This window comes from Apium graveolens, unplaced genomic scaffold, assembly GCF_009905375.1.
Source record: "Apium graveolens cultivar Ventura unplaced genomic scaffold, ASM990537v1 ctg2796, whole genome shotgun sequence".
In the NCBI taxonomy this organism is placed as follows: Eukaryota; Viridiplantae; Streptophyta; class Magnoliopsida; order Apiales; family Apiaceae; genus Apium; species Apium graveolens.
Genome location: NW_027417800.1, coordinates 93,346 through 108,459, shown reverse-complemented (window position 1 = coordinate 108,459; position 15,114 = coordinate 93,346). Strand labels below are relative to the sequence as shown.

Sequence of the window (15,114 nt, the reverse complement as noted above, 5' to 3'; positions counted from 1 at the left end):
CAATATTTTTCTATATAATCCTCTAACCATGTGCGCCGGGGTTCCTCATACTGATTTTCTACTAACTTTTGTTTTGTGATGGTGTTTATTTTTACTTGTAGAAGAGCTTTATAGGAAAGGTGAAGTCTAAAAGAATCTAATTACTTCACTTCAACTTATCTTAGTAGTATCATGTAGTAATCGATCTACTAGAATAATAATAGCTAGCTAGGAACTTTCTGATACTTCATAGTCATATACGAAAGGCATCCATAATCTTAGAGCAGAAAAAAAACTAAAGCATTTGTTAGGGATGGTGGAGGCCTGATGCTGATATATGTCTAACACTATAACCCGTGCACATTCTGTTGAATTTCTCTTATGTATTGGTGATGCCAAATGATAACTTTTTATAGCATTATTCACCATATTTTTATTGATTGACTTGGTTGGAAGAGTAGATTTAAATTTTTTATATTATCAGACTATTTTTCTTCCCTTTCATGTTCTTTCTATCACTAATCCTATCAGTCAAACAAAGCTGACTAGTCCCTGGCTTGCTAAATGACCAATTATTAATATCTTACTAGTGAAAAATACATTATGCATCCACATGCTGACACGTTATTTCTGTTCTATTACTGATAAAGGATTGGTAAATATGAAGAAGCACTGGAGAAATTTGAGTCTGTTTTAGGATCAAAACCAGAATATAACGAAGCTTCAGTAGCAAGCTATAATGTTGCATGTTGTTACTCCAAACTTAATCAGGTATTGCTCGACTTTCATGTGAAGGGAACATACAGAAATAGGAAGATAGTAGGTTTTGTTGAATATAATCATAAAATATATTGATTTGTAATACAAAATCTCAACTATTTTCTTTTTGTTAAATCCTTAAGCACCTGGGGTCGGTGTGGGGTATTTCTTTTTAATAGAGAAATTAAGTTAGCCTATTAATTAATTTCATCTTCATAGTATATATGAGTTATACACCTTTTGATGTGAAATTGAAGATACAAGCTGGACTATCTGCACTTGAAGATGCCCTGAAATCAGGATTTGAAGACTTCAAGGCAAGTCAATCTCCTCATAATTTGGTATCAATTATTTAACTGGTTTAGAATCATCTTAACACTATCTAAACTGACATGGCAGAGGATCCGAACTGACCCTGATCTAGAGAATGTGAGGAAATCAGAAAAATTCAATCCTCTTCTAAAAAGGTTTAATGAATCATTTATCAATGAAAATGCCATCAATGCTATTAAATCGCTGTTTGGATTTGGTAAGAAATAGTCATGAAGTATTTTGATATTTTATTCTATGTTTGGGCTTACAAATTGTATCTTGAAATCAAAGCTTCTATCATCCGGTTTTGTTAATACTTGAGTTCATGATGTGCTTTCACAAAGCTCAAAATTTTCTTCTATGGTTTCTTAGTTCATTTTTTCCCAGTTAAATTTTTTGTATTTGTAATTATACAATATATATATACTGGGAATAAAGTTACACTCCATACTTGTAATAATATCATGGTTCCGGGTATCTCTCAATCATGGATAGCCTGTAAAAGCATGTCTCCTAGTCCCTGATATTTTAGCATCTGGAATTCTGGATAACAGATATACTGGTTTAATATAATGATTTTGACGAACGACCTAGTCACATTTGGAGTAAAAGGAAGGCACCTACTTATTAATAGTACTCTGTTGGCAAAACTATGCACTGAAAGTGAATTACATATGGTGTACTTGATCAGAAATTTACTTGAGATAGATAAATATAAGATCATGCAAGTCTACATAATTCTTTATATAAATCTGTAGAGAAACTTTACCATTATAATCAATCTAAAGGAGCTTTCAAAGTCTTTATCTACGTATGAACATCCAGTTATGATCATTTACAGTAATTAAATTACACACACACACCCCTCCATAGAGGGGACATAGTTTATTCTTATCTCAACTCTAGTTGTTGGAGGTCTCAATTATATTAACTTTGCAGTTGCTAATTTAACTTTATCAGGCAACCGCATCTGCTAGTTGTAACGATCTGCTAGGAGGTTCTTCTGCTTTTATAGAAAATGTGAAGTCTAAAAGAATCTAATTACTTCACTTCAACAAGTGTGGTTTCTTTTTATTTATTTACTTGAATCTGAATTAGCATATCGAAGATCAGGGGAGGAACATGATTGAAATATTTTTATAACATAGTCTGCATTTTTTGAGTGGATGAACAAAAAAAATATAATGATGTATTAGCTAAAAATGGAAAAAATGTGTTGTTTCCATGTACACTTGAAAAACAAAACTTTTCTTGTCGTACTTGTATTGAAATTTATAAGAAGCTTTGATGGTTGATGACGCTACAGAGTCAATTACACAAATTTTCTCAAGCATGAACTTGTGAAATATGTTTTTAAAAGATTCATTATATGTACCAAAATGTACAGGTGATTAACCGATTGACTTGATTACGCTATATTTGAACTTATTTTTCCTGCTCAGTCCTTTCAATGTCTATGTATAAGTTTCATAGCATTTTCTTCGATGTATAAATTTCTCGTCCTTCGACTTAAGTGCATCAATCATATTAAAAGCTTTGATTAATGTATCTTAGGTTGGGGGGATGAAATTGGATACATGTTGGCTGATATCTTGAAAGAGAACAAGGTTGATAATTCTGGCATGCGATTTGACCTACTTGCTAGGACATTGCTGGCATTTGTTACACTCAGGTCGGATGGCGAGCAAGAATTTATGTTTTTCCGCAATCCTAGTGCAGATATAAATTAGCCTACTAGCATGCATGATTGTATATAACTTTTTTGTAAATATTTTGTTCAGAAATTCAAGGGTAGAGTTTCTGGTTTGAAAGTAAAGGCTGTGGACACAACTGGTGCATGTGATGTTTTTGTTGATGCGATACTGAACAACTTAGCTTCTGACTTGAATTTGTACATGGTAAACATGTTGATTAATACACAAGTAGCTTTTGTGATTAATACACAGGTGATGTTTGGTTATAGATATATGAATGTTGGTTGTTTGTTGGACGTCAGAATGGTTAGATGTTGGTTGTCGGAGAATGTCGTTGGATTTTGGTTGTAGATATGGAAGTTAATTTAATATATTTCTGGTTGTTTGTTGGATGTTGATTTAGTATTTTTTTCTTTTATCTGGGTTTATGCACAAATGTACAGGCTTTTTTTCTAAAAAAAGAAATACATCGGTGCTTGTTATAAAACTGAGGTGAAGCAACTAAAAACACATCACCTGCTTAAACTAAAAATGATGTCTAAATTAACAAAACAAATCGAATTATAGGAATGAAAACGATGTCTAAAATATTAAAACACATCGCTTTGTGTAAGTATATAAAAGTAAATAAAAAAAATTAATGTCTTCCAGAATAATGTACATCAGTTTAACTTACCCAGCAGATGTTAAAGCAGACGTTTCACATCGCTTCCTCAAGTAAAACTAATGTTATAAGTTATGTTTAACGTCGTTTGAGTAAATAAACCAATGTAAAATACAGATGAAGACATCAGTTTTTTTAAGAATCTGATGTCGATCAGTTAAAAAATAATTCCCTGTTATATGTTTATAGTGCTTTTTAACCTCCTAAATACCATTTTTTACAATCTAGTTTTAACATTTTATTAAAAAAGGGCTAATTACACATCAGTTTGCTAAGAAAACCGATGTCTGTGTACATCTTTAACATTTACTAAAAACCGATGTTAAAGACCCCTACCTTTCTCTATACATGCGAAGACATTGGTTTGAAAAAAAAAAGACATCGGTTTATAACCGATGTCTAAGGGCATATTTCTAGTAGTGAAGTCTCAGACTTGCAGACCTCCAATGTTTCTCTCAATACACAAGTCCAAGCCTTGACTTCTCTATTCAAGAGTCAACATACAGATATCCAGACCTTGGTGGACTCTCATACGCACCTTCAAATGTAGAATTCTGTTGCTTTGGGGGCCATCATAGGGAAGTTCAACATTTCACTGCCTGCTTTACCTGAACAAATAAGGCCAGAGTTACCAATTCCCCTCCTCATGCCTGTCACCAAGACTAAGGGGGAGATTGAGACTAGGATTCAACAATCCAGGGATGCTACATCTAAAGCTAAAGAGCCTATTCAAACTGGTCAAAGATCAAGTGCTCAAATTGATGTTGGAAAGGACAGGCTTCTAAGTGCTGCAGAAGGACCCAATCAAGATCAGGAATTCAATGATCTTCTTGCAGCACTAAGAGTGTCTCTTCAAAATAACTATATGGCCTGCAAGATAGCTTTGTGCAAGAATATTAATTTCATAAGGGCAGTGGTGGTGGAAGTTGATAATTTTCTACAGAAAAGGATTGTCATGAACATCAATGATGGTGGTGTGGACAGGTGTCTCCAGGTGTCTCTTTCATATCTTCAAACTTTAAGAGCATCTGAATTAGATGTAATGATTAACAGAGTGAATCCAGTCATTCAATAAGACACTCAACTTCTCCAAGAGCTCAAAAAGGCACATATAGCAGCTTTTCCAGAAGCCTATATATATCCACACAAAGGAGTAGTTTATGTTTGTCCAGCAACCAGTCAAGCAAGGCATCTCATTGTTCCTAAACATTGTGTCTGATCAAACATGAGGCTGATCATGACATTACAGTCTAACTTGAAGCACAAAAAGAACAAGAAGCATGAGGATGTTGAAATGATAAAAATCTTGGACACATATCTCTTGAATCCTGACACCATGTTGCCAAACTCTCAATATAATTTAAGGAAAGATGAGGATGATGATGAGCAGAAGGATGACAAACAAAAGCCTTCTGGTTCAAATCCAAGTCAAGCCTCTAAAGCAACTGACAACAAGGACAATAGTCAAGGAAAGAAGAAGGAGGATGAAAAGAAGGATGATGAGAAGAAGAGAAGAAGTGAGAGGAGAATAAAAAAGAATCATGATGGCTCAGAACCACAACAAACCCTAAAAATCCAAAAAAAAATAGCTCAACCTTCAAAATCAACTATCTCAAACATCAAACCACCTCAAGCCTCTAAGCCCAAATTTCTATAAAGACAAACTGCTAATTCTTTTCTAAAAATTCCAATCACCACAAGCCAAACATCTCTTAAGAAAATCTCAATCTTACCTTCTTTTAAACCATCACACAAAACTCATTTCAAGTCTGTTGGGAGAAAACCTAAGAATGCTAAGCCTAGAAAAAGTTGAAGTTACTAAAAGGGCCATCTGGAATTGTTTCAGGCAGAATGATTTTCTACCCTTAAACTGGTACTGCTCAGATGCAGACTATTTTTAACAACTAGCTGAGGAAATCGTTAGAGTCTGGGTTGTCACTCTAAAGGAATTAAGAATCTACTTTCAAGATCGGACCTTCACTTTTCTTGGCAGCAATCTGATGGACACTCTCTCTCCAACAGAAATCAAAAGAGTGATAAGTTTGTTGAAGGACAAGGATACTGCTACAAAAGCATGAAGATCAGTTCTAGCTGAATGGTTGATTGCAAGGGAGGAAAGAAGCGCAAGGGGTATAGCAGAATATGAGGAGAAAAATAGGAAATATGATTAAGAAATTGAAATGTACATCAAAAGATCTGAAGAACTCAAAGCAAAAGGGATTAGCAGAATTTCCAAAGATGGAAGATTTCTGAATGTAAAAGCTGGCTCATTTTCAAAATTCAGAATTGAAATATTTTATGGTTATCCAAAGCAAGAAGAATCAAGATGATAGAAGCTCTAACAGGGACTCCAATTATAGAGGAACTTGAAATTCTTGTATATTTTAAGGACCTCATTAAAGAAGAATCAAAATTTCCAGTCTTTATCTGATGCTTGTAAATACTCAAACTCAAAATCATCTAATGTACAATTGCTGTAAATGTGTCAATTTTTATATTAGTCTTATTTTCCATTATAACTTGGGGTTAGTCTTGTTAACAGACATGAATTTGTGTTAAGAAATCTTCTCACAAATTTGGGGAGATTGTTGTGCAAGACATGCATGTACTTTAACAAGACTAAGTCAAATTGACAACCCTAAGTAAGTTGTATTGTAAATTTATTTTGTATTTTGTATTATAACATTAAAATCTGTAAAATGTCAAAAGAGCATACTGGAGTCTTTTTTCTTTAAACAATATCAAGCCTAAGAATTCTATCTGGAAGAAGATCAAGAAGATCATGCCTCAGAAGAATTATGAAGAAGCTTGGAGTTGAATAAATCTATTTTGGGAAAAATGTTCTAAGTCAAGATCTCTACAAGTCACATATTTATTGTTATAGAGAAGTCATTTGAGAACTCCAGAATGACTTATAGAGAACTCAGGAAAGCTACTAGAGAACTCAGAGATATCGACAAGCCAAATTAAAGACATGAAGATTGGAGATATCGACAAGTCATTTCTTCACTAGAGAACTCAGAGTTATCGACAAGTCAAAATTCATTAGAGAACTCTGAGTTATCGATAAGTCAAATTTCACTAGAGATTCAGATATATCAACAAGCCAAAATTCACTAGAGAACTCTGAGTTATCAACAAGTCAAATTTGACTAGAGAACTCTGAGTTATAGACAAGTCAATAAGTCACTAGAGAACTCAGAGATATCGATAAGTCAAAGTGAAGATATGAAGATTAGAGATCTCGATAAGCCAAGTTCTCTTATAGAGAACTCAGAGACCTCTACAAGTCAAATTAACTATGGAGTATTAGAGATCTTGATAAGTCAATATACTTATCGAGATGTTAAGATCTCTATATGCCTAAATGGAAGATCTCGATGTAAAATCTCAAAGTACAAATTGCAGACCAGTTTAATATCCAAGATTAACAATCAATAAACAATCCAACTAGTTGGATTGACAAGTCTACAAAAAGCAGCTTGAAGAGTGTGTAAGATCAATGGTGAAGATTAAATGAAAAAGGAAGATCAAGATTAACACAGTATGCAAAGATATGCTAAGCCAGAAATGGAAGATATACTTTTCCTAAAATGGAAATGATAAGTGATGGTTTACTAAAGTGAATAACATCTCTTATTGTACACTGTGTAAACCAGAAGTTAACTATCATATAAAGTTAACACTAGTCCTTTGTTAGGAGCAACAAGTTAGATAAGAAATCTTGTATGCTCTCAAGGAAGAAGCTAAGTTCTTTATCAACAAAGAGCCTAGAAATTTTGTAGCAAAACATTTTTAATTTTAATATAAAATTAAGCGAGTTTTAAAAGATCTGTGTTCACTGTTATTGCTTGTTTAATTTCAGTATTAACACACATCACTGCAAGATTAACATTTACTTTGTTCAAACCATAGATAGTTCAAGAAAAGTATAAAAACACAAAAACACATTCACCCCCCCCCCCTCTGTGTGTAATTTATTATCTAACACATGAACATGGTTATTCTGTATGGCAGATATTAAAAACATTTGGAAATGTATACGAATCATGTGAAGTACTTAAATTTATTAGGATTATTATAAAAAGGACAAAACTTACCTGAGCATCAAGAAATATCATATTCATCCCTATAAAGAGGTTTTGATCCTTGGATATCGATGGCCAAATGTGTGTTACACGAACCCTTATCCTCAAATTAGTATTAGAAGTATCAAGTGCTTGAAGAGAAGAATACATATATAATATTGGAGGCTTAAAAAATAAAAGAAATTAGAGATTTATGACTTGGTAAATTATATATTTGACTACATATATAAAAAAGAGAACATGCATATAGGGAAATGAGAAGAAATCACGTAGCTATGTTTTTATCGAATAGTTTTCTTTCTACTGTGTTCATAATTTATGTCAATGTAAATATATAAACATTTAGTACTGTCAAGGAACTTATCAAGTTGTTACTTAGAGATATGCATGATCTTTTTTATTTGATAACTATGCATGATTTTTGGTGTTAGAGTCAAATAAGGCAAAATATATGGTCGTTTTATGATTTGCATAAAATATATGGAGATCAGGCACATCAATTATTTGGACATGTTGCTATACATAATCACCTAAATTTCAAGATTAAAATAAATCAATTTAAATAATTATATTTCTATTTAATTCAAATATATTTTGGGGGTAAGGAGTATTGGTTTTCGTTATTCATAATTTTCCATACTGACTGATGTAAACATAAAGGATGATTAAAGTAAAAGGATTTAAAAACGTTAGTCATTAAACAATTTCACATTATTGAGTACAATATATTATTGGTTAAAAAAATTCATCAAAAACAACATTAACCGTGATATTAAGGGTTATTTACATCAGGAAGGTTGTAGAAAATCTCATCAAAAACAATATTAGCTGTGAAATTACGCGCTTTGCTATCTTCTCCCTTGATCAAAATGTGCAGTCCATTCGGACTTGTGTCTCGAGAAATGGCAACATACATCTAGCCGTGAGAGAATGGAGGTCGTGGCAGAAACAATCCAACTTTTTCTAGGGATTGTCCCTAACTTTTATCTATTGTCATTGCGAAACAAATCTGCAAAGGAAACTGTATCCTTTTGAAAACAAACATAAAGTTCGTATCAGTAGGCTCCATTTCTATTCTCGGGATTAGATGTTTGGTACAGGCATGTGATCCAGTTAAAATTTTACATTCAACACTGTTCTTCAGGCATCGAGTAAGGACCATTCTAGTACCATTACACAAACCCACGATTTGATTAAGGTTTCTCATTAACATCACCATAACACCTACTTTTAGTTTTGACTCGTGCTTAGGTATTGATGGCATGTTAATTGAATTCAGGTATTCGATAGGGAAGGATGATTTGTAGTCAGACTTGGTGTCAAGCGATTCGTCATCGATAGAATCCTGACTGAGATAAGTGTGTGTAGTTCTTAGAGTCAAAGTTAATACCTGAGAGTTTACTTGATCAATAATTGCATTAGTTGGTGTCATAATTGTTCTTTCTTCCAAATAAGAATCTGATGTAAACCTATTCACAAAGTCCGGGTAAGTGACGTCAATAATGCTCTTCACCGAATTGGTAAATTTTTCAATCAGAATTTTTTTGGGAATGACGATCTCTGGATCCAAATATGTATTATCTGGATGAATGTTTGCAACCTTTCCATCTCCTACATTAAGCACCCAGCTGGAAAATTCAGCAATCTTGTGATTTTCACCCTCATTTTTCCCTCGGCCTAAACGAATATTTGTTCACAGCAAAAAGACTTGGAAATTATCCCATAGCTTTGACTGATTGAGAGAAGCATTTATGACTTCACCTCTTGTAGCTTTAGGTATAACATGTAAAGTTTTTCGAAAGTCACCTTCGAATATAACTGTTATACCAAAAAAAGGAATATTTTTTCTGGCCGGAATAACTGATGACATTATATCACAGAAAGCCTTATCAACGGATTTAAAAGTGAATCGGTACTGCATGGGAGCCTCATCCCAGATGACCAAACTGGTATTCTTAATCAATTCAGCAATATCAGATCCATGTTTGATTCCGGAAACAGAGTTACGATCCAACTTTAGAGGAATATGAAATCACGAATGTGAAGTCCTACCTCCAGGTAATAAAATAGCAGCAATACCGGACGAAACTACATGAAATACTATTTTTCCTTCACTTCTCAGGCGACAATACAGTGTGTTCCACAAAAAAGTCTTGCCACACCCACCGCTGCCATAAACAAAAAATAGTTGACCTTCGCCATTATTTATTGAATCCATGACAGAGTTGTACACATGTGATTGTTCTTCATTTAAGCTGTTGAAATATTTTTCATGTTGTTCTTTCATAACAGATTTATCGTAAGAGGTCTCCTCTTCAATTAAATGATTACTCGTAGAATGCATGTACACTACTTCCGGAAAAGGCATATTTGGATAGTCTCTCAGCGACTTGCTAACTCCGTTAAGCAATTTTTCGACCTCTGTATAAATTTGAGAAAAAAGTTAACTATATCAGTACTCTACCTTTAAATAAGAACCAATATAAAAAATACTTTAACAAAATATGATATGTTGTGTGTCATAAGTAATAGAAACTGCACAATATTTTATTACATTAATAAAAAATAAACATGCGAGTGTATAATTTTCCAGATCATGATCAGAAAGGGTAAGTTCCTGGTTTTCAGAATTTTTCTTCTTCATATACAAAATATCTTCAGAAAGGGGCCTCCAATTATTAGCCCACAGATTTTGAGGATCTGCAACATGATAGTTTGTCAGGATAAAGACAAACATGGCTCGAAGTTGTTGTGGCATAACATTATCTGAATTCTCTCGGAGGGCAGAATGCCATTTATTGTCATCCTTAAGCAAGCCAAGTGCCTTACACGCCTCCTTATATGTAGGATAGACTTGACGATCAATTGTTCTTACATCTTTGAAAGAAGTGGCACCTTTATTTCTTAACATGAGCATTCTCAAGTAAAATGTATCACCCTGCAAAGTATGACCCTCAATTAACCTGCCAATGTTGATCCCCCTTTCTCTCTGCTTCCACTTACATGGTCCAGGCTGCCAAGTAAAACCTCTTGGAAACTCTTGGTATGTATACTCGCGAGCAGTTGGCATGTTTTTGTTTGCAATGAACCATGCTTCCAACTTGCTTATTCTATTACCTTCCTTGGCTGCTACTTCTTCCATGTTATCGTTTATGTTGAAAGTCACATTTTTACCTCCCTCAACATGGATTGGCAAGCGTTTCACAGTAGGAAATTGATAGTGAATATCGAATCCTAGAATTCTCCACATAGCTTCTGATGCACATACATATCTTCCGTCTAGATAGTGTTTTATCTCATCAATAGATTTTCTTTTATTAATTTGAGAAGAGGTTCCTTTTTTCCGACGAATCAACATTGTGGCATTGTCATGACCTTTCAAGCAATACTTGAAGAGATATTTTAAAGCTCGTGAATTATTGCAGATTTCAAGGTTTATGTGACACTGAAACCGGATTAATAAATCCCTGTTATAGGGAACTACAAATTCATTGTCCAGTGTTTCTTTTACCTTTGGTGATAGTTCTATTCATCTTCCTTCTACGATAAACAGGAAATCCACAATCATCAAAAAAGTGTGGTCATTGTACTTGTTAATTTTTTTACATAAATATCCAATAAGCTTAATATAATAAAAATTAAATTGTCCAAATTTATGTACCTAGAAAATACCGGGTATCGCGATAAATAAACATCTTTTTATATATCCAAAATTTGCAATGACTTACTTTTTAGGAAAATGACGACCACATTTTCCATTCGACATACATGGTGAATACGTAAAAGCTTTTCCACATGGCCCATGAATCATGTAGTCCTTGACGACATTATACCCGACTGGATCTGTTTCTTTATGTGATATTTCTGCCGAGACTATGAATCAATTTGCTCAATTGTACTTGGGCGATCATCAGGATGCATCCAAGTCAACATGTGTGCGTGGGGTAATCCACGCTTCTGGAATTCAATAACATACATCACTGAAATATAAATTTAAAATGTGAGTATTTTACATTAATTTAAAAAAACTACAATAGATAAATTGATTTATATGGTAAGTATATACCTCCAATACAACGACCAAAATAGTTTTTATTTTCAATGAGATCAACCAATTGATCCAGCTCCATCTTAAAAACCCTAGAAACAACATATGGTGCATCAGATACACTTACACCCGACAAGTGGTCAAGCATACTTTGAATTTCAGGCCATTTAGTGTTGCATGTCACTGTCAGAAAAAATGATGGATGGCCTATAGTTCTACAAATTGCAAGAGAGTCCTTAAAATACTATGACATATACCTCCGAGAACCTGTAAATGTAGCCGGAAAAATAACTTTTTTCCCTATAACTTTTTTCCCTATACATGTTGGATTAGAATCACCTTTTCGAATAGAATCTCGTATAGAATTATACAAATCAGCACGTATTATTTTTTGGTTCTTCTTAACCCATTCAAGCCTGTACTGTTCAACTGCAGTGAAGGCATCTACAATATATTGCTTCCATAAACGACCACTTAAATGTGGTGTAAGACCTTAAAAAAAATTAGCGAAAACAAAAATTAAAATAAATAGATGAAAAGGCTATAGAAGTTTTTAAAAGAGATTATCTGAATGTGTAGAATGTAAGAGAAACATAAAATATAAGAGAAATAGTTCCAGGCGTCATTAGATATGTAAATATTTACCTTCATTAAGCCTGACCATGAGCTTGTAAGCATGATACTCTCTCATCAATATATAACACCGCTGCTTAGAATCCTCCTCGTCATCATCATTTTCTGGTATTTTTGATGGTGAAGCACCATGTTTACCCATCAATGGAATTTTAGTGTGAAATCCTTCATCTTCGTGTGGAAAGAGCAATGGGTGTTGTAGCGGCATGAAGTTTGCATTGGTCTCAAAAATCCCATGCAACTTTTTTTTAATTTCTGAACAACAATGTCTCTTATGACGCAGGAATCTTCAAGGTCCCCAATAATTAAAGCGCCAACCTCATCCGATAGCCCAGTTGTATTTGGACGGCCAGAGGCTAATGTACACGAAACAAATTCTGACTCAACTTCACTAGGTTCGTTATTTTTAAAATGGTCCCTTGCCATTCAAAAACTATTGACCAAACAATTATTCTCATCCAACATTAGCAATAAACCCTGTACAATATCATTATCAATGGAATCACCGCCTTAAACAACATTCTTCAGAAGTATCGTAGACATAGAGTTGACAATACTTTGGAGTTTCTCCATCAGGAGCGCAAATACTCCCAATCAGATGATAATTCATACCACCTAACTTGAATGTGTGAGGAGCACGTCCGATATTGATATTGTTGTCAATTCTACCACCAATTGATGTAAAAGCAAAAAGGCAATTGTAGATTCTGATTTTATTTTTATAATGGACAGTTCTTTTTCTACCATCAGTCAACAATTTTGCAAAAAATGGAGGAGGTGCTTTTTCAGGAGGAAGATGAACTTGTCCATTATGACAACATATAGAAAACGTTGGCCTTGCGCATTTGGTGGACTTTTTGTTCCTCTCATGGTCCCACATAACGGATTTACAGTAAGGACAAATCTTGTTAGGTCTTCCAAGATTCATGTAACCTTCCCAAATGTCTGTAAGAGTTTATTAAGAAGTATCAAATATCATATAGTATGTAATCAATAGACTTTATGACCTACTTGAAAAATCTTAACAATTCAGTGTATGACTGTGTTTTATTGCGGTAAATCCATAAAATTTTAACTTCATACCATGGAATGGTATCTCAAAATACTATGCTTCTTCTCCTTCATATCCATATTGTTCATGTATTGCTGTTATTATACAGATGAAATTAATAAATTATTGGAAAATCTGGTAAATTACTCACAGACTAAAAAATTACAAAAATATTCCCAAATGTTTCATTAACTCATGATATGGAACTTACAGTCAGGATCATCTTCATTGTAAGAAACATTATCAAAGAACTTTATAGGATTGTGAATACTTGAATTTGCTTCTGATCTATATTTACGGGCAGATGTAGATGTGGAACTCACATTGGTACATGTACCGTAATGAATTCAGGTGAACAACATGTAAATTAATTAATGAGGAGATACTATATGACCAATATAATATACGTGGTCTGTTTTGAGGATTAATTGTGTATGGAGGCATTTCAATGTTAAGTTTATATGCACCAAAATTCATCTTACATGTAGTTGGATCCATCCTTGTCCAAGTTTTTGGTAAACCTATTATGACATAAAAGTCCATTTTTTAAAAAATGGACTAAAAATGCTAAACTGGTATATAGCGATATGGAACAAAGTGACTTGAAAAACAATCACCTGATAAGTTTACACCGCTTAATCTCTTATGAGATTGAGAGATAAATATATTATTCCCTTTTTTTCAAGACATTGAGCTGTTACAAAAAATGAAAATAAATCATCCATGTGATTACAAATCCAATAGTATATACAATAGACAATATATATAAATTTAAATTTCGAATCTTGGGTTTTTCAGTCCTATTTGGTCCATTTTGATTACGTCTTTTCATTAACTCTAAAAAAGGGGTTGAAGAAGAATGTGTTAAGTACCCTAACCAAGCTGCTATTAAGTCAATGATTAGATTAATATATATATATATATATATATATATATATATATATTGTTCGGGGTAAACCTGGATTGTTGATGGATGGTAAACTCCTTTGAGATGAGATATTCTCCGAAGAGTCATGTTTGCAAGACTGTATTGTGCTGATAGACGGATCAGAAAAAAGTATGTGCATTATGAGAAAGTTAAGGTATTGCAAATAGTTAGTAATGAGGTATTTAATAATAATAATATACTAACCGGAGATACATGAACTTTGTCCATAATGAGGAGACATGTAGCTTGATCGAGAGTTATCTAAGGAATGTTCCAAAGTAGCTATTAAACACTGATAAATACATGTTAAGCAGTACTATAAAAGGAACATAATTAAGTAAATATGACTAAATAATTCTGCTATAAATCTGATTAGCTTGAGCACCTTGCTGTGGTTCTCACATTTTCAGAGAATTTACTTCATTTGATATGCATGATATATATCAATGCATTGGATAATGTCTAATTTAATATTCGTGTGCAGACTGTTTGTGTGGTATAACATTAATCCAAAATGATTTACCTGCATGCATTGATCTGTTTTGTAGGGGTGATACACTATGTTCCTTACTTTTTTAGTAGACTTCTCCATAAGTATTGTGAGCATAAAGTAATTAGTATATGGTTTCAACACGGTAGGCTATAATTATTGTATTACGTTAAGAAAAAAGAAACCTCATACTGCTATGAAATCCTAAATTATTTGTGAGCTGCGATTTCTGTGTTTCCAAAGCATTATTGTTAATGGTATGACATTATTTTTTTTCTTTTTCCGTGTTTGAAAAACTTGTGTGTGTTGTAGCTGGAACATTTGCAATATTCCTATTTTGAGCTGACCTCGCCATAATTACAGTGAAAAATAATTTGGCGTAATTAGATTCCAACACATCAACTCCCATTTTATGTACTACATTCATTTAAAAGAAATATCATACTGCTATGAAGTCGTGAATTACTT

General features: G+C 33.4%; 1 protein-coding gene and 1 long non-coding RNA gene across 2 annotated transcripts; one reads left to right on the top strand and one right to left on the bottom strand.

Moving 5' to 3' along the window:
• Positions 1-613: 613 nt before the first annotated feature.
• LOC141700704 (uncharacterized) lies at positions 614-1,296 on the top strand. Its single transcript, XR_012566465.1, has 3 exons — positions 614-750; positions 996-1,055; positions 1,138-1,296. It is a non-coding gene; the product is annotated as an uncharacterized LOC141700704 (long non-coding RNA).
• A 7,176-nt stretch (positions 1,297-8,472) lies between these two features.
• On the bottom strand, positions 8,473-10,854 carry LOC141700708 (uncharacterized). Its single transcript, XM_074504409.1, has 3 exons — positions 10,051-10,854; positions 9,549-9,915; positions 8,473-9,173 (listed from the first exon to the last, which is right to left on the bottom strand). Exons 1-3 carry the CDS (start codon positions 10,852-10,854, stop codon positions 8,473-8,475), a joined length of 1,872 nt encoding a protein of 623 aa, XP_074360510.1.
• Between the last annotated feature and the right edge of the window lie 4,260 nt (positions 10,855-15,114).

Coding starts and splice junctions, on each gene's coding strand:
- LOC141700708 (XM_074504409.1), bottom strand. CDS start 10,854: ATGTTGATTCGTCGGAAAAAAGGAACCTCTTCTCAAATTAATAAAAGA. Junction 9,916..10,050: donor CATGTTTATTTTTTATTAAT/GTAATAAAATAT, acceptor ATTTATACAGAG/GTCGAAAAATTGCTTAACGG. Junction 9,174..9,548: donor TGCTATTTTATTACCTGGAG/GTAGGACTTCAC, acceptor ATATTCGTTTAG/GCCGAGGGAAAAATGAGGGT.